Source organism: Anneissia japonica, unplaced genomic scaffold, assembly GCF_011630105.1.
Source record: "Anneissia japonica isolate Jap-2015-1 unplaced genomic scaffold, ASM1163010v1 scaffold287834_len5846547_cov211, whole genome shotgun sequence".
NCBI classification, from domain to species: domain Eukaryota; kingdom Metazoa; phylum Echinodermata; class Crinoidea; order Comatulida; family Comatulidae; genus Anneissia; species Anneissia japonica.
The window spans coordinates 10,891-31,659 of NW_022704992.1; the positions used below are offsets into that span (position 1 = coordinate 10,891).

Consider the following 20,769-nt stretch of genomic DNA (forward strand, 5'->3'; position numbering starts at 1 on the left):
GCTAAGTAGACAACTAAACTCAAAAGTTGGTGAAGAGCCCAGTACAATCTATTATTTGTGAAAATTAAATTATTCATGCATTAAAGTATAGAATATGTTATTGGTTCTTATCAAGTTTGCATAACAGAGGGCATACGTTACCAAGTTACACCATTGCAATGGCTATGCTAATGTCATTCACCGGGAAGTAATCTGAGATAGCAGATTGAAGATACTGGTGAGGAAATATATTTGTTTTAAAACTGGCACTGGCAAAACCAGTCGTTTGTTGGAAATATTCAATATTGCGTTTTTTTGCATTTTTAGAATAGGAATAATTCTTCTTTAAAATCGTGTTTATTTGATGGAAAGTGGTTGAGTATTAGCGAAGTTATGAATATTTAATTCGTTGGATATCAGCCATGTAGGTTTGATAAAACAGCTTCCAAAACAAATAGTTTATTATTAAGAATTGTATTTTTAAAATAATATTAATATACTTTTCAGTTAACTTGTAACGGGTGCGTACTCACCCTCCCCCCAAATTACCAAAGGTCCACATTTTCCATGGTAGGAAATTCAAGACACACTCACACGTTCCGGAAATCCATCCACTAAAACTCTTTGACCAATCAGAGCCGTTTTCAACTAAGACTACCTCTAATTTGTCGTACAAGAAGGACTGTATAAGCTTTTAGAGGAATTAAGTGTTTTTCCCGCCGCTGATTTGTCAATGACTCACCGCATACAAATTCATCTTTCTATAGGTTTCACTAAAATTATTTATTCTCGTTAAAGTCTGCGAGTGCTATTGCTAGTGCCATAATCATAAATTTTTTTACCTCAGCCCCAACCATGGTGGGGCTTAGGTATCTAGACCGTCCATCTGTCAAAGTCCTTTTTAAGACCCCTCTATTTCAAATTCCTGGATCTGCCACCAAACAGGAATTATAATCAAATTTAAGTCTGAAAGTGCCATTTCCATCATAAATTTTCTCTCTTCAGCCCTAACCATGGTGGTGCTGAGGTGGGCGGACCCTCTATATCTGTATAGATCAGTTATGTCAAAATTGGCTATATAGTTTTGATAGACTATAGAACATTGGAAACTAAAAAAACTGAATAATGTTCGCTCTCAAAACCAGTGGCAGATTCAAGGGGCCAGTCGGTTTGGGCCCTCCTCCTAAATATGGAAAAGAAAAGAAAATTATATTTTTAAATTTCCGGCCATCTACTGTAGGAGTGCCATATCGTGAATTTTCCAACCTCAATCCCAACCTTGGTGGTGTTGAGGTAGTATGGACCTTCCATGAGTCTTAAGTCCCTCCTGGCCCCATCATTTCTTCAAGCGCTACTCAAAAAAAAAAAATTTCATACTGTTCATATTGCATCTTCAAAATCTATTGAGACCTCAAAACATCAATAATGTCTGAGAATGAGGGGGATTCGCCCACTCGATTGCAACCGTGCTCTGTCCCTGACAGCCCCAACCATTATTTTGGTCCACCCTCCACAAATTCGCAACAACCCAATAAAAATCCTGCGTACAGGCCTGACTAAAGAGACATTGCTTCAATAGTTGGAATTTGTTAAAAGCATTCTTTAATGTCTAATTAAAGAAAGGTCAGGTCTCATTTAATGTTATAGAGTGCTGCCTCTTCATTACTTGTTTAATGTTATTTTTTGAAAAAGAATAATTATTATTTATGTTTACAATATTTTTATTTTATCATGGTACAAGACTTACCAGAAATTGAATAATTTCAGTTTTTTAATAAAGTTATAAAAATATTAGATATTGATCATTAGGTACCAGTGTCACTTATCAAAGGTAGTTGGTAGATAATTTGGATTATTAGATTGCGATAATTAAACCATTAATGAATCGACTTGGTTTCCCTTCAAACTGCAATTTTTTTTTTTTTTTTTTTTTTTTTAAATATTTCCCTCACATCCAACAGCAAGTACACTCGCCACTTACAGGATGAGAATGATGCTTTATAAACCAAATCTCTTTATGAGGCTTAGAGAGTGGAATTGGTTTTGGTCGTAAGAAAAATTCCTGCTGTGACAGGAATTGAACCCAGGACCCTGGGACCAGAAGGCAAGCATCTTAACCACTGAGCTTATTCAACTCCACTCGGAAGCTTGTGTGTCCCAAGTCAGACAACTGCATTTCCTTCTTCAGATTTCCGTAGTTAATGAAACATTTCCATAGCATCACCCAATAACTTGCCTTGAGTACAAGATGGAGTCATAATTATTTTAAAAATTGTCGATTGTCCTGGGCCCGATCATTTTTGGGGCCAATTCAAAGTGGAATTTCAAACAAACAGGACAGGATGAAAAAATGTTCGTAGAAAATAGGCCTAACTACGGACATTCAGTAGTACTTCAGAAGTCTGCCCAAGTTGGTAGAGGGCACTTCAGGTACAACTGTTTCTTAACACATATAATTTTAATTTGCTGGGCATCGACACTGACTTCCAGTAGACAGTTGCTAATATAGTAGGCCCTATAGTAAAAACATAAAAATATTGTTCATTTGCAGAAGATGAGTTATTTTCGGAAAGATTCGTTGGAGAAAATAGTGGGAGACTTAGGACCACTAAGTTTTCTTTACCTTGATAAAATAAGTTCTACAATGTTCGCATAAATAAACAGTGCCAATAATTAAATATCAACAACTGTTTCCAAACTGAGTATAGAGCCTTACCTACACCCATTACTCCTGATACAAAGAAATCACTCAAGCCTTGTCATTCATTTTAAGATTTGCATATTAATTCCTGGTATTAAAAATTTGGTAATTGCAGTAAGTTGTGCAACAACTTTCAGATAAGAAATATTAACCATTTTCATAATTATATAAGCTCTAAATATAATGAAGTGTTTTAAATCTATTTTTGTGCTTAAAATTATAATAAATAATATGTTTACTAAAAGGATACTGTATTCTTTTAATTAAAGTTGTGTTGAGTGGAACTGCAGTTTTTAATCTCTTTTAACGAGTGCTCAGGAATGCCTTTGATGGTATTTCAACATTTATAAATGTAGGTAAAAGAATAGTAAAAAAAATTTTTATTCATATATTGTATTTATATATGGAGAACCTAAACTCCTGTGAAAGAATAAAAAGAAAAAAAATTTCCTCTCATGTAGCCAACTTCTGTATTTTTCTATGGTGATCATGCTTTCACCATTTCGTACTTTGTCAGTCAGTTTTTCTAAGATTACAGATAGAAGATCGAACGATAAAAGAAAAACACTAGCACTAATTGCTTCAGTGGTTAAACCTGTCAAGCTTGGAAGAGTAACAGGACAGCAATACGTCTAGCAACACACCCTTTGTTTTTGTTCTTTGTTTCTTCTTGAAATTCTGATGTTTCTAATTTTTTATGAATTTTAACCAAAAAATGTTATGTCAATAGGACAGGTTGGATTATAACCAAATGTACAAAAATTGAAATTGATGGCAATCTCAGAAGAGGAAGTCCAAAATGATAATAATAATAATAAAATTTATTTGGTAAAAGTATACAGCATCAAAATAACATGACTGTATTGCCCGGATAGGGAATGGGCAAAAGCCCGAACAAGATTTGTTTCCTGTCCTTCATATTATGAAATACACTAATTAAAACAAAAAACAATCAGAAATTATTGAGAAACATACGAAGATATAAAATGCTTAACTAAATTATTCTTAAAAGAGGATATGGATGGATACAATCAAAATAAGCTAAAAAACAGTGGAAATTGATCCCTAAATACTGGAGAGGTGCATGAACCAATATGGGAAATGAGAGTAAAAACAAATAGTTTGTTAGTTATTATGTTTTTATATTCACATTATTATTATTATAAATGTTTGACTTCCTGTTCCATCCCTATAAAGTTCAATAATATGCAGACACATGAATTATCATTCACTATTTTATTTTCATCCTACAGAATGAAAGAATATTTCTGAGTTCAAAATTGAGAATAGTTACATAATACTGCAATGTCTACCAGTTTTGGATGGAAACCAGTATTTTTTCCCATTTTTTGTTCTATCTTATTGGCAATGATACTGACAACAGTCAAATCAGGTGATTATGATTTTGTTCAACTTAAAGTGTTAGTAATTTATGTATTCATATGTTTTTAATTATCCTTCTGTTAATTACTATTTGTGAACTTGCTAACAATACAATCAAATCCCAGAAAACATTAAAGGAAACTTTGCAGATAATATAACCTGATACTGTAATCAGACTTATAACCAGGATTTTGTATTGAGGTGGGTTTTCTTTGTGAGTTAGAAGTCCGGGGGAATCTAGGCACTCTGGTAGCATTCAGGGAAAAGGATTATGTGAATGGTCGCACAATAAACACTGTTCCTGGAGCAGCATTCTGGCTTCTATTTATTGTATCATAAAACTATTAAAATATTTCTTGTATGTAAACATTTGACAAGTGAAGATGCTTAATCAATGCATGAACCAACTTCATGTAGAGGTGGTGGCTTGGAAGAAGGGTATTAGTGTTTTTTCTTTGACACTTCCATTCACTCTTATTGTAGTATCAAAATTGTAAGCCTTTAAAAAAAAAGTTCATTGACATAATTATCATGTCCTATATGGAATATAAAATATTGTTAATATGCCAAGCATGTTTAATTCCAAAGTAATACAATCAAGTTCACTTAGAATGTTTAACATGACATTAACAAATAAACTTAAATATAAGAAATGACCTGTCCGGTGGATCAGCCATAAGTTATCAAAAGATTTTACTTTTTTTTTTATAAGAAATATTTCTTGTTATACAATTTTGCAGTGTTTGTAGACCAAGTTTATCATGTATCCGTAATCCTAAGTACTTACACTCACTGGTAGTGCAAACATCACTATTACTGTATGTATTTTTGAGCACTGTTTTTCCTGAAATCAAACACAATTTCTTTTGTTTTACTTGCATTAATAATCAAGATTGTTATTGCATAAGTTTAATAAGTTATCTTTCTAAGTCTAATAAGCACTTTCATTGTTATTTTTTATTATTCCTATTAGGCAAGTGTCATCCACAAAATTAATATGTATTATGTATTTACCTACAGATAAAAAAATGCTAGTGAATATCACAGGGACAGGCCATGATATATATGATGTAGGAGACACCGCAAGATTTGAGTGTATAGGTAATAGAACCAACGAAAGCATTTTCCACTGGTCGTCATCTTTGGCTATAATAGAAAACGTGATGAAAACACGCAAGTCAAAATGCATCATAACAATTACAGCTGAAATGCATGCAGGAACGATCACATGTGAAATCAAGGAAGGTGATGTATCAGCAAGTGCCTCAATAGTTTTAACGGTATTAGGACAACAAGGTAAATAAAGAAATAGTTAATTGATATGTGTTAATTTTGGTGTCAAATTATATGTTATTGTGTCAACTGTGTTCAATAAACATCATTTTTATAAAGCTATGATGGTAGCCATTTTGAAATTCAAGATGGCCACCATGAAAATGGTCAAAAATCAATATATAGAGAGGACACAACATGTGATTAGACACCAAATTTTTACCATTTCGGCTAAGAAAAATTGGAATTAAAAAACAAAATATTGATTTTCGACAATTTTCATGGTGGCCATCTTGAATTTTAAAATGGCTGCCATCCTACCTTTTTGAAATCATGTTTATTGAACTCAGTTTACACAATAACACTGCCATTTTCTATCGGCACTGCCGCAGTGCCAAAAACTGCAGTGTTTACTTAGCAGACCAAAGCCTACTATGTTGACGGTTGCTAACACTAGTTAATATGTTGTCGGTTGTTGTTAACGGTTTTTGACACTAATTTTGACCAATAACATCAATTTCAATTATTGAACAGCAGCTTTTCGACTGTGGCATCGCCGTGCTGATAGGACACAGTAGTTTTTGGCACTACGGCAGTGCCAATAGAAAACAGCAACTTTTTTCGCACTGCCGCAATACCAATCAATAAACAAACAAAAAATAACAGTTTTTTTGGCACTGCAGCAGTGCCGATAGAAAGCAGCAGCTTTTTCGCACTGGGGCAGTGCCGATAAAAAGTAGCAGTCTTTTTTCGCACTGCGGCAGTGCCGATAAAAAAAGCAGATTTTTTCGCACTGTGGCAGTGCCGATAGCCAATTGTGTTGACTTAAATTTGAATGAGTCAGACTTTTTCAAGTCAACTATGTTACATGTACATTGACTTGAAAAATATTTTTTACAGAAGACTCATCTTGTTTGTGTCTCTCATTAAACTTTTTATATAAAACACCAAAAGCCTAATAATATTAAATTTTAGAGGCTTACTGATCAGGGCGGATCTAGGTTCACATTTGGGGGGGGGGGGGGGTTCAGACTTTTTCATAAAAACGCCCAATAAAAGGGGGGTCCGGAAAATTTTGATTCTTAGATGGCAGGATGAGCTTTTCCGACTTCTGAGGTGTCTTTTAATGACTTTTAAGTTCTTTTAATTTCAAGGTTTTCCCCCTCTTGAAAACGTTCAGGTAAACTTTCTCATTCTTATTAGAGTAAATAGGCCTATTTATGTGTGTATACGTACATTTAAAAAAATTTAGTTGCTTACGTATTCTTTTTTCCATGGATGGATAACCCCAAAGAGGAAGGGGGTGGGGTCTTCCCCGGGAAAAATTTGATCACTAGATGGCAGGAAATGAGCTTTCCTGACTTTCTGAGGTGTCTTTTAATGACTTTTAAGTTCTTTAAATTTGAAGGTTTTCCTCCGCTTGAAAACGGTCAGGTAAACTTCTCATTCTTATTACTGTAAATACTAGTAGCCCTACTATGTGTGTATATACAGTACATAACAAAAGTTGAGTTGCTGCACAGATATTCTTTTTTCAATAAATCAATGAACCCCAAATAAAACGGGGGTCGGGAGTCCTGGGAAAATTTTGGTTCTTAAATGGCAAGAAATGAGTTTTCCCGACTTCTGAAGTGTCTTTTAATCAAAATTCAAGGTTTTCCCCTTTTGTAAACAGTCAGGTAATTTTTTCTCATTCTTATTACAGTAAATAGGCCTATGTGTGTACCAGTACACAGAATTTTTTTTTTCCCCAAAGAAGGGTTCAGGACCCCCCTGACCCCCTCAGATCCGCCAATACCTGATGACTAAAATATTTAACACATTTAATCTTATTTAAGAAATTTTGTCTATATTGAATGTACAACTGTATGATTTGATGAGTGTCGAAAGTAAAATAAACAAACAAAACAAACAAGTATTTTTGCTACTATTTTAGTCAACTATATTACATCAAACTCTTTGCTCTATGATTACATCAGAAAGACCAGATGAAATTCTTTGATTAATATATACTGTAGAAAATCTGAAGGCGTATATTGAAGGAGGCAACCGAACCTACAAACCTGGAGAGACTGTTAAACTCACTTGCAAAGGAAATAAAACATCTGATGCCATTTTCATTTGGGAAACAAACTCCACGTCTCCGGAAAATAGACACATATGGGACAGTATGACAGGACCAATAATGAGTACTCAAAGAATATATGAAGAGCAGAATTGGCTCAAAATTACATGTAAAATAAGAGAAAACAACATTTATTTTGAACCAGCAAGCATTATTCTAAAAGTGTCTACAGATGATAACGAACGAACTGAACCAGAACCAGAAACAGGTGAGGATTGGTAAATATGTAAATAACTAAAATGATAATTGGTACCTTAATTATGATCAGAAGAAAGCAATTTTAACAAGTTTTTGTGTAGATTATGGCATATGGCATCTGGACTATAAGATAAATGGCCAAAAATCTAAATAAAAAATAACTAAAATGATGATATGCAAATTTGATAAAGAACAGGGGGGAGAAAATATTCACCTGGGTTTTTAGGTGTGTGATTAAGTGGAGGGATTGGAGAAATCACTTCAGTCTGTAATAAAGATATCATAGGAGTGATGTTTTGCCCTACCTGACGTGTTATCGTATTGAGTACATTTCCAAATACTTGTGTTGCTAGTTATTTGAATGGGAATCGAACCCACGACCTCCAGATAATTAGCCTGGTGTCATAACCACAAGACCAACAAGCTTGGTTATTTTTTATAGAAATTCAATGATAAGCAACATTTGTTTTAAAACCCTAGGTCACCTGAGTGTTAGAGGATTCCCCCTGGAGTGGTGGATTCAAGGGGAACCCAGTGAGCCCATGTCTCCGTAAATATTTCAAAATTATTTTTAAAGTATGGAGAAGAAACTGAAAATTATATTAAAATCCTGAGAATGCCACCTAGAGGCGACGTATAATCTTAATTTTTCTTACCCCAGCTTCAACCATGGTGGGGCTGAGGTGCCTATCTGTGAAGGTCTCTTTGGGCACCCTCTATTTTGAATTTCTGGATCCACCACTACAAGGACCACCCCACCTGTGCCAAGGTCAGAGAAAATCCTGGATCCGCGCCTGAAATCTGATAGTGTTGGAAATAGTGAGTGCTAATATTAGGCCAGTCAGATAACCCAGCAGAATTAAAGCAGGGGGGTGGCAGTTTACAGCCATAATATTGGCGCTGGTTCTGGAGGTGGAACAATTAGTCTTCTCGGATATGGACTATACAGAATTACACAATCATCTAATGTTTTTAAAGAACCCAGTACATCTTTCGAAATGAGTAGGGGATTACCCCAGTGTACTAGACCAAATTACCCCTATTGTGGACAAACGAGCATGGCCACAAAGAGACCCTTAGGGAAAAATAAAGTTTCTGTATGAGCTAGTCTACGTTTCAAGCGCTTTTGGATTCTTGTGCTACTGTACAATATAAATCCAACTATTATTATTATTACTCAGTTGAGCGCTTGCCTCCTTGCATAACCCTCACATGAGAGTTAGGTGGAATAGGGTAGACATGGTTACGGCACCACATTATGACAACCACAGGTTTCCATGAGCCCAGCCAAAATTTTGTATTCTAATTTTCAACATTGGAAAAATGACAAAAATGAAATTAAAAATTTCAAAAAATAACAATGAGCCTGGAATATTTTATAATTTTCTTAAATTATCTCTAACAACAGATACAAATTTGGTTTGGAAAGGGATCATTGCAGTAGTACTTGGCCTATTTACCATACTATGGGTAAGATCTTTTACAAATATTCTAGTTTTGACAATGCAATTTTCATACAGTAGATACAGTTGGGCACTGGAGGATAACAATGCTTTTGCACTGATCAGGTCACCAAGGGGGTTAAGAAAAAAAAAATTAAAAAAAATAAATAAAATCAGTAAATAACAGTGCTCAGATAAGAACATAAGATTTTAGAAACTGTATCAATCATATCCCTTCAACGAAAATGTAATTTTTTTAGTTGTATGAAAAAAGGGTCTTTGGTAAGATTTAAACCTGTGCCTCAAGCTATCAAGACGAGTGTCATACTGTTTGATCACGAAGACCTATGTGGCATAGGCGCACAGATCTACTGTAGCACAAGATGCATATGACTCAAGATTCATACATATGACTAATAATGCAAGCAAAGCTTGCAAAGGAAAACTCTTTCCTTTTTTCCAACAGTTTTGCACAAATGGCAATTTGTACATTGCTGTTGAATAAACTTATGGTAATAATATAATTGCTGCTGTGTCTAAGAAGATCTTTCATTATTGAGTTCAAAGGAAATCTTAACTTCCATTTTTTTTCTCCAACAGGTTTGCAACAGAACAGGTGGTGGTGGTGCTGCTGGTGGTGCTGCTGGTGCTGCTGGTGGTGCTGCTGGTGGTGCTGGTGGTGCTGCTGGTGGTGCTGCTGGTGGTGCTGCTGGTGCTGCTGGTGGTGCTGCTGGTGGTGCTGGTGGTGCTGCTGGTGGTGCTGGTGGTGCTGCTGCTGGTGGTGGTGGTGCTGCTGCTGGTGATGGTGGTGCTGGTGATGGTGGTGCTGCTGCTGGTGATGCTGCTGCTGGTGATGCTGCATGAATACAAAAACTACAGAAGCTTCAGGGTTTTTAATGAATTTGATATTTGTTTTTTAAATGTTGCTTGGGAACAGAAACCCTGTACTGTAACAATGTTTACATTATATTAAATTTTAACTATAAATATGTGATAAGTAGAATGTATATTAATGATGATAAATCAATGATTAAATTAGATAGAGTAACCCATGTATTTGATATTTGTATTTGCCTATTTTATCTTCTGATATTTTAAAGTTACATTTTTTAATTGTTTTTTGAGTGCAATGTGTGTTTTTTTTTTAATTATTATTAATTTTGGTGTTCCATGTTTTTGAATGCAATTCACTGTTCTTGCCATTTTAAAGATTTTAACTTTGGAGTATTTAGAAATATTCTCATATGTTTTTGCATTGTAGATAAGATTTTTATGAAAAAAGGGTCTTTGGTGAGATTCAAACCTGTGCCTCTAGCTATCCAGACGATTGTCATACTGTTTGATCACGAAGACCTATATGGCATAGGCGCACAGATCTACTGTAGCACAAGATACTTTCATACACCTGGCTAATAATGCAAACTAAGCTTGCAAAGAAAAACTTTTTCATTTTTTCAAGTTTTGCAAAAATGGCAATTTGTACATTGCTGTTGAATAAACTTATGGTAATAATATAATTGCTGCTTTGTCCAAGAAGATCTTGAAAGTGTAAAAAAATCACCAAAGGTATGCAAGTTTATATGTGAATTGTGCACTAAAAAGTTATTTAAGACTCCTGTTTCCGAGATGAAATGGGTGGCAGAATTCAATGATCCTGAACTGAATTAGCCTGATATTTACCTTGCCCCATGTCTCTGTATGCAGTCGATGAGTTTAGGATACTTTCAGTTCAGGTTTTTACATCGAATTCTGCCGGTAAATGATTTTCTTTTTAAAATAAATATTATACAATCTGAAAAGTGCACTTTTTGTCGTTTAGAGACCGAAACAATTTCTCACCTTTTCTGGGACTGTAAAATCGCTATTAATTTCTGGAAAGAAATTAACAAGCATTTTATATTAGATGAAAGTGAATTGTCCTATAAAGCTGTTTGTTTTGGTTCTCAAACTAATGTTCACATAAACTTGGTTGTTTTACATGCAAAGTATTATTTATATATATGTCGATGTAAGAATAAGAAGCCGACATTGTTGGAATTCAAACAGAAACTCTCCTTTGAAAAAGCAGTTGAAAAGCATATAGCCCTAGGAAAAATGTGTCTTTCTAAATGGTGTGATAAATGGAACTTAATTAATCTGTGATTTTGTAATAAAATGACACCCTTGTAGTAAAAGTGTATGTCAAATAGACGGTTGAGGTGTTAAGATCATTTATGTAAATTTGGCACCAAAACTCGCCAAAATGTGACACTTCAAATAATAGTAAATTAAAGTAATAGTAAAAGTAAATGTAATCCAAGCACGCTTGTAATTAATGCTTTGAAGATATGCAAGGTAAATTATTATTATTATTATTTTTTTTTAATATAGTTCTACTTAAAAGAGGCCTTCTATTATTATATTTCATTTTCTCTATATAGTATGTTACTTGTGTTTTATATAAAGTATAACTTATGTGAGCTTCATTTATAAATTAATGTGATTATGGAAATAAAAGGCTTGGCAAAGAAAAAAAAAAGATCTTTCATTATTGAGTTCAAAGGAAATCTTAACTTCCATTTTTTTCTCCAAAAGTTTTGCAACAGAACAGATGGTGATAAATAAATTTTGATATAATAAAGATAAATTTTAAGCCATCTTTCAGTAGTGCTATATATAATTATATTTAAGATGTTAAAGAAGAGGAATTTGCAAGTGAAGAGCCATGGATAGTCTTACTTGTCAACAGTTGTGTAATCTCTTAAAGATACTTTGTCAAACAAACTACTGCTCAACACTTGTGTAATAAATTTGAAATGTTTGGTTGTGGTATAATCATATCATGTTCGTCATAAATCTTCTTCCACTCCTTCCTTATTAACCAGGTTTTGCACCTGCTGTTGTCTGAGATTAAAGACCATAGCATTGTGATCAAAAGAAAACGACTTGATTATTACCGATATTTGACCAATTTGTATATTTGACCAATTATTTTTCAACATGCCAATATAGAAATAATTTCCAAAAACATCAGTATCCGCTTCTCTATATTCCTTTCAACGTTCTGTAAATGTTTTCAGCAATCCAATGATATCAGATCCTCAAAACTTTGAACAGGAAATGCAAACTTATAAAACTAAAGAGGGCTCACTTCACAAATTTTATTGTACATTAGTAACTAATTTTTTCCTTATCTATTATAATGGACACAATGTTTAATGGGTGCCATTGATGTGAATGCCAGTAGATTATTGTTACTAATGACAAGAGTTCAACATGCCTACCGACTGAGATACAAATTTTAAACCACTTAATAAAACAATTCTTACAGTATCTATTTAAAATAAAAACACATTTTCATCTGCTAAAATGTTGCCAACAACGATAAAGTGAGTGTGTGCCACATCTAAATAGCTGTGTGAAAAGTACATTAACATCCTGCTGCTCTCTGATGATCGTATCAGAATGGTAACATGCTTGGTCAACTTGTAAAAATTCAGAACCTGTTGATTGCCCATAGATTATACTTTGGAGTGTTAGAAAGCACGATTTTAAAATATTTTTATCGTAATAAAACAGCAATAATATTGAAAACAAACAACTAAAAAAAAACAAGGTCGGTGTATGAACTTCAGTGGTCTATTGTTATCCTATTTTATGACCACTGTTTATATGTATTTATGAGCTAACAGTGTTTAATCATAGCTATGTAAAACAAACATTAGCAGTTGCCTGTATCCAATTTAAAATAGAAAGAACTGGCTACATATGGGAACTGGAAATGATTCCACAGAAAAATATGCGTTGGAGAGATATCAATGGACTATGCTTGTAGAGGAGCAAAGGCCTTAAGTAAGCACAATATGTTTCTTCTCCACAGTAAGACTTGTGGGATGCAACATGAATTGTACTAGAAAACAATGCCTTTGATATGATAACACTTCAGTTATTGGTCCTTGTGAAACAGATCACTTTTATTTTACAGGTTATTTTTAAGACACCTTTGAGCATATTATAACAACAGGGGCGGATCCAGAGACCGAAAGGGGATCAAATAATTTTTTTCCTTCCTTCCCCCCCACCACACCCTTTAAATCCGCCCCTGAACAATGCATTTGATTTGATGAAGTCCTTGATTTAATGACACCATTCAGATACAGAAAAATCCCATTCAGCATAAAACACATTTGTTGACACATTTGAGAATGGTGCATTTCTTTTGCCACCATTGTAAAGATGATAGCATCTTTGAGTAGTAAAAGTGGATGAGGGCACTGTTTATTTTTGTATTTTTTTTTTCATAGGGCCTATCTAGTATTGTATCTTTAGTAACCTAATATCATTAATGATGAAATGTTCCCACAATATATTTTCATTTGTGTCTATAAGCCCTGTAATACACCTAAGACTGAAACATAGCACAAACCACTTCACAGCCCATCAAAACTGCAAGCCAGAGTATCTAAAGTGGTCAGCGTGTGGCTTGAACTTTAATGGAAAAAAAAAAACGCCTTTTTCTGAGTAAGTTGATAAGGAAGCATTTATGCAATAATCATTTCTGAAAGAAATGTTCAAAGAAGGCACAGAAAACTCATGTTAGATAATATTTATTTCTCTTTTATTTTTGTTCTAATTTTACCAAAAATGACATACACCCTGCGCCACAATTGTACACATTTTTTCATCTGCATTACACTTTAAAATTTACCCAAATATTACTTGAAGTGGCACTAACAACAGCATCAATTAATTTAGCACACAGCTATTCCTGTATTTGTGTACATTTAATATATCGTTTAGTTCTCCATTCCTTATATTCATACATATGGTATATGTAAATATATTGGAAAAACCTAGAAAATTCAAATACATGTGACTGAATAAGTTTTAACTTTCAATGATAAAATGATTGAAACCATTTTTGAATGTTTTTCAGATTCCAGCAAATTCCTTCAGTTGATTACCTGCCACTTTAATGGCTTTTGTAAAAAATATAGCACAACACTATTATGCATAATAATAAATAATATAAACAATTACATTTCTTTTTTGAACCATGAATTTAAGCTATACTACTAAAATAATATTCATTTAAAAGTGAGGTCTTTTTTTTGGTGGGGTGGGGGGTAGGAGTGAAATTTAATATAATTATTACATTCATATTAATTAATAAAATGAATAAACATGGATACATGACCATAATGAGATATAAAGGTGAAGAAAAAAAAGAACATTTTTACCTAAATTGTACAACTGTATACGATAAAGTAACAATATACATAAATAAAAATATACACAATTAGGGTGGAGGATACCGGCGCTATACAAGTTTTCATTTACCATTTTATCAATATACAGTATACATGACATATACAAAGCATTAAAAATTAAGGATCAGTACGAGTCATGAATAAGCAGGCACTCACAGAGAGACGGGAAATTTATTCAAGGTCACATCCTGTTTGAAACCTCAGGAGAGTGAAATGGCACCACAAGAACCTAGTACATCTATAGCAAAATGAGTGGTGAGTAAAACAGCTAATGTCCAAGTTTGAGCGAATAGTTTTTTTACCTTCAGCCTTTAGCTTTCTACTGACCGTCATAATTTGAATATCCACTATTACTTAACATATGAATACATCAATAATTTGCATTCAATCCAAAAAAAGTAAGTAGTTTCTTACTTTTTAATTGTGACTTAAACTGACATGGTAGAGTACTCTCAAATCCATTGAGAATCAAATTGATGGCAGTTATTCTTTCGATAACAATGGCTACTTTTAATCTTATACTGTACACTTTCATACAGTACACAATAGCCTATATTCTATTATAATATTTGTGGCATTAATACGGTAGGAAAAAACACAACTTCCGAAAAAGTAAATTGTACTGTCTAAATTATCAATCGATTCATGATTATCATTACATATATTATTCTCATAACTTTATTTTGTTAAATTTACTTATGTGTAATGAAAGAACTAAATCTTTATTTGAATTTAACAAAATCTTTATGTGTGAGGCATTATGCCCTCCATAAAGAAACATGATAAATAGATCACCCAATTATCTAAGTACACATGACTCAAATTCTCACCAGGAGAATTTCTTTTTCACCTATTGAAGACTTAAACCCCGGTGTAGTGACTGTATACTGTAATAGTAATGCATGTTAACTATGCCCAAATGTGATTCTACCCTGAACTCCACAGAAACTAGTGGTATAACTTTTCTCAAATGATTTTTTTTACATTATTTTTTATATAAAAATCGTAATTCCATAAAACTGAGTATAAATATCTTAATACTCTACAAGGTGAGAACTTTTTAACATCCAAGAAAATTCAAAATAAACGAACTTATATGTTAATACTGAGGTAAATTAAAGGAAAATAAACAATTAAGAATACATAGAAAATAATGACAATAACAGCTATGACAACGAAATTAATCAAAATGTAAATGTAATGCACTTTGTTTGAATTTAAATTCCTGACAAATTTTATGAATTTAAATATAAAATTCAAATCACTTATAGTATCTTAACTAGATATATTTGAATACAGAAATCTGTTCTTGCATTAATAACAATATATTGTGTACTACAGTAGTAGCAATTAATATTTTCGATATAAACATTTTTTTCAGCCATCTATTACATATATAAAGAAAAAAAAAACAATTATTATTGCCCTTTTTGTCCTCTACTGTCTTTTTCCAAATTGAAAATTAAAATTTTGTGCTAATTCAATTTGTGGAGCTTAACATAGCAATCAGATCCAAATTTTAAAATTAAATTAAATTAAATTCCTAGTCTTGAACCAAGATCTTTAGATAGCAGCTTACCTAAGTCGGCTAATTTGGTGGTAGCCACTGTGTGTGTGCTGAACCGTGGAGAACTCTAGGTCCCTAGTTCAATTCAAGTCGCTGCTCTCCTTGTGTTTCAGCTGGAGGGCTGAAATGCAAGCTAAGATAGCGCACCGTCTTTTGGATGAGACATTTAGCTGTTGGTCCCGTGTGCAATATGGCCTATGTGCATGTTAAAGAACGCAGTACACCCTTCGGAAAAGAGTAGGGGATTGTCTCCCGGTGTACTCCTCAATTCACCACTAGAAGCACCCCAAAAGTCTTGAGACTTCCTGGGTTATCCTTGGTGTAATTCACACCGAAAAAAAAAAAAAAATATTACCATTTAACCAACGCTCAGCCTACTGTACTCAAAACCTTGATCTGTTACCTCTGGATGCAATGCATCTCTTATTTTCCCACCGAAGTTTTACAACTACTTGCTGTATGTAGTTAGTTATACATTTTTCATTTATAATTGCATTTTTCCTCCACCTAGATGTTTCTGTATTGCTAAATTAGAAATGTCTATAATTTGAATTTTTTTCTGCCACCAATTTTTTTCAAAAACAAATTCTACTAAACAAGGTATAAAAAACATCCACCAGTGATATTTTATAAACAATGCCTAATATATTAAAACTTGCCTAAGTCGATTTGCCTAAGTTGAATAATTTCTAAAGTCGATCTTATTTCACATGCGAAATCGTTGTGTTTACCATTACTTAACGATCTTCAAGTAAAATCTAATTCAAACAATTTTTCATTACCATTTTGGATTTGACTTAGGCAAGTTCAACTGTATTGAGCGTGCAGGCTATCAGAAGAACCAGCCATTGAAAAGGCAATAATATCGTGGCTCTTCCAGCATGTCTTGGCTTAACTTTCTCCACAATTCGAACATCTTGTAAACTTTAACATTGTGCACCGAAACTAGCTTCAAATAGCGGCAGTAAGAATACGGAACACGGCTCAAATTAAACCCCTTGTGATTACGAGGTACAATACCCAGTCTCTCCCAACACAACGCAGAGAAAACGTCCTCCAAATGAAGATAGCGCATACTACGAGAAATCTGATAAGTATCTTTAGTCACATCACTTGACATGACATAACACGTACCGGATGCGAATGGTGGGTAGTCGTTGTACGGGTAGCTGTCTCTTATACACATCTTTTGAGCGAATAGTTTTTTTACCTTCAGCCTTTAGCTTTCTACTGACCGTCATAATTTGAATATCCACTATTACTTAACATATGAATACATCAATAATTTGGAAAGCAGCAAGCCCGTACAGAGCATACAGCTTCATGTTACGATTATATCTCATTTTGACTAAAGAGGGCAAATAGCACCCTCACAGGTAAAGTTGCATGTGTTTAATCGTCCAACTTCTTGATGTACCTGTTGATGTACTCATTGCACGGTTCGTGACATTGCACACTGTCCATAAATTATTTCAAGCTGTAATCTTTATCCTGCAGAAAAAAAAAAAACAAATAAAAATAAACATATTGTAGCCTAGTTATTCACAACAGATTTGCAATCAAATATTATAGAATAGTAAACAACCTGAGTTTATTAATGTTAATTATAGCCTGGCCTAGGTTCGTTAATACGTATCAGGCCTGGATAGGTTTACTACTTAAGCCGGGCACTTGCTGCACAAGACGGTCATCAGCCGACACGATTCTATGAAGAAAGCAACGCGTCAATGCTCGCCACGCAACGGATCGTTTTTAATGACGATCCGTTCAGACTGCTACCGACAATCAGCAGACGGTGTTGAGTCGTCTATCGCTCACAGAAAGCAGAGTTGGATTCGTCTTGCGACGGTCGTATGACTGTCGTACAAAGTAGTGAGTGCCCGGTATTACTTGTATTGTTGTACTTGTAGGCCTACATGTTTACCTACTGTAGGCCTTCTAGACCTACTACTATCTACTAGACCGTAGGCGTAGTTCCGCTACTACTAAGCCAGAGCCTAGTAAGGTAGCAGGGAAAGCAGGCTACTCACTCAGTCAGGTCTGTCTAGGCCTAGCCCCTGAACTTGGGCTAGGCCCAAACTAGTTAGCCTCTCTCTCTGGGCTGGTCTCTATCTGTATTTGTATCTGTCAGCTACTGCACAACCGCCGTCAATTAGGCTATCACGAGGTCCCTAGGCCTAGGTAGGCCCTACTTACTACAGTGCTAGGCCTAGGCTACTACTTAGCCTAAGTAGGCACCACGGATAGTGAAGTAGGCCTAGGCCCTAGCTAGGCCTAACTCTATCTATGATTATCTATTTTTTAGGGCAGATAACCTGTATGTGCAATGTACGCAGTAGTAGACTTACAATTCATCCGCATGATGAACACGTTTCTTTTTTAAATGTGGACGTCACATTTTGGCTAGCAAGTAGCCTAATTCGGCTAAGGTTCCGCTTTTCTAGCTTTGCATGCTCTCTCTGGCAAGTTTTCCTGTTCCGGACTAAAATAGATCGAGCGTGTGAGATACTCGAGCGTGAAATTCGAGCGCATGCAAAACTTGTTGAACACTATGTACTCGGCCGGGTGGTATGCCTAGTACCTGTATGAGCGAAAATACTAAAAATAATAAAAGAATGCAGTTTTTATTTTATATTTTTTTATTTCATTTTGGGTGGTTGTTATGTGCAATATTTGTTGTGTTTCCTACTTCATTAATTAATTAATTATTGTTTTTATCTTGCAATGTTAGAAATAATTAAATAATTATAAATAATTTTAAATAATTCAATAATAATAATAATAATAATAATATTAATAATAATAATAATAATAATAATAATAATAATAATAATAATAATAATAATAATAATAATAATTCTTATATATTTTCTTGGTGTAACTTTGTATACATAGGCCTATGTATTCTTCATTTTTGTTTTTGTAAATACACTTATTTCAGCTCTTGGCTTCCGTTTGTATATTTTTATATTATACCTGAATAAATAAAAATAAATAATAATATGAATTATTTATTTTTTAAAATTTTATTCAGGTATAAAAAACATTACAAAAATCAGAAAAAGTCTGAAATTATTGTATTACAGAATATAAAAATTCATAGAATGAGAAATATAAAAAAACATACACAAATATTGTATTAAAAATATTAACATACAAATGACAAAAAGGACTTCGCCCAATCCACATGGGCGGATCCAGAATTTTTCAAATGGATAAAAGTCGGTCGCACATAACATTGATTTGCATTGACATTTAGTGGCATAAAAATTTAGTGGCAAAACGGAGGAACGTGCCCCCCCCCCCCGTTCCCCTACTGGATCCGCCCCTGATCGATCCACCTCAAAGAGTACGCTTATTTCACTATAAAAATGTATTGATAAATATCATTTAAATATGAAACAAACATCATAATAATTTACATAGGCCTATATGTCAACATCATATCATTTAAAATTAAATCATTCAAGGCATAGCATCAATTCATGGCAGCAGTTTATATATTTCTGCGTATTATATGACTAAATTTACTTAATCTGAATGCAGAAGTGTCGTTACGATCGAACGAGTGTATAAATAATTAAAACAAATTAAAAAAAAGGAAAGTAAATATAATAAGCCAAGTAAAACATGAAGTAGTAGCTCTAAGTTTATACGAAGCACATCTTTGTACCTTGTTTGTATAGTTATATGATGATGATGATTATTATTATTCTGTCTTCATGATGATGATGATCATGATGATGATGATAATAATAATAATAATAATAATAATAATAATAATAATAATAATAATAATAATAATAATAATAATAATAATAATAATAATAAGGATACCTTTAATAATAATATTATGAAATGATTAAAACACAATTGACTTGCAATCTATCTGTTGCCACAAACAATGAAGTCCGTATTTTTCATTTGCGTAGACTTCCAAGGGATTATGAACTTTGACAAAAAACGCCTGGCCTGACTAAAAGCGTAATATCTAGTGCGCCCTCTGCATTGTATGCATGGTTTCTGGACAAAACGGCAAAAAACCAAAACGGCAATGACCAAAACGGCAATAAACCAAAACGGCAATGATAAGTACCAAAACGGCAACAGACCAAAACGGCAATGTCAACTACCGTACCAACACGGCAATAGGCATAGACCAAAACGGCAAAGGAGCAAATCAATGCCAAGACTGAACCGCCACCGGTTTTTTTTAATTACATATCAATGACGAATTATTTCGTTATTTTAAAGTCTTATTTATTATTATTATTATTATTATTCTTTCTCGTTTTTTACTTTCATGACATTATTCTTATTATTATTAATTTTTTTTTCTTTCGCGCTTTTTAACTTTTATGACATAAACGGTTTAGCCTCATTTTGTCTGTATTTTAAAGTTTTATTATTTAAATGTTTACTGCTTTTATATTGTGATTTCCCCAATCTTTTTACTATTGAATTTGTATGTTATACTATTATTATTATTATTTTTATTATTATTATTATTATTAGTGTTGTTCTTCTTTGGCGTTTATTATTTCTACGACAATTTAGCCTCATTTTCACCGTATTTATCGTTGTACACTTCCATGTTTATAATTGGTTTTATGTAGTGCCACATTGGAATTAAGTTTTACTTCTTAAAGAAAACTTTCATAGACCATCCTTGCATCATCTTTTATTGCAATATTTTTTGTCCTGCCTTGTGCGATAAAGGTGATAAACAGTTTCATTTGACTCAATTCTTGCTTATGTTAACCACATGCTTACCTAAGATTATACTGACACTAGTTTCAAATCACGGTCAAGTAGTTAAAAATCACCTAAAATCACCTTATTTTGCGAATTAG

General features: G+C 33.5%; 1 protein-coding gene across 1 annotated transcript; it reads left to right on the forward strand.

The window, feature by feature from the left end:
* Positions 1–3,749: 3,749 nt before the first annotated feature.
* LOC117104881 lies at positions 3,750–9,964 on the forward strand. Its single transcript, XM_033245768.1, has 6 exons — positions 3,750–3,804; positions 3,934–4,073; positions 5,084–5,359; positions 7,354–7,668; positions 9,067–9,128; positions 9,701–9,964. The coding sequence occupies exons 2-6, from the start codon at positions 3,986–3,988 to the stop codon at positions 9,962–9,964; spliced, it is 1,005 nt and encodes a 334-aa protein (XP_033101659.1). The 5' UTR covers positions 3,750–3,804; positions 3,934–3,985.
* The last annotated feature ends 10,805 nt before the right edge of the window (positions 9,965–20,769 follow it).

What these genes read in the sequence shown, in the direction of transcription:
- LOC117104881 (XM_033245768.1), top strand. Translation starts at nt 3,986, where the DNA reads ATGTCTACCAGTTTTGGATGGAAACCAGTATTTTTTCCCATTTTTTGT. An exon ending in ACTGACAACAGTCAAATCAG is followed by an intron (nt 4,074 to 5,083) that starts GTGATTATGATT and finishes ATTTACCTACAG; the next exon opens with ATAAAAAAATGCTAGTGAAT. An exon ending in TGAACCAGAACCAGAAACAG is followed by an intron (nt 7,669 to 9,066) that starts GTGAGGATTGGT and finishes CTCTAACAACAG; the next exon opens with ATACAAATTTGGTTTGGAAA.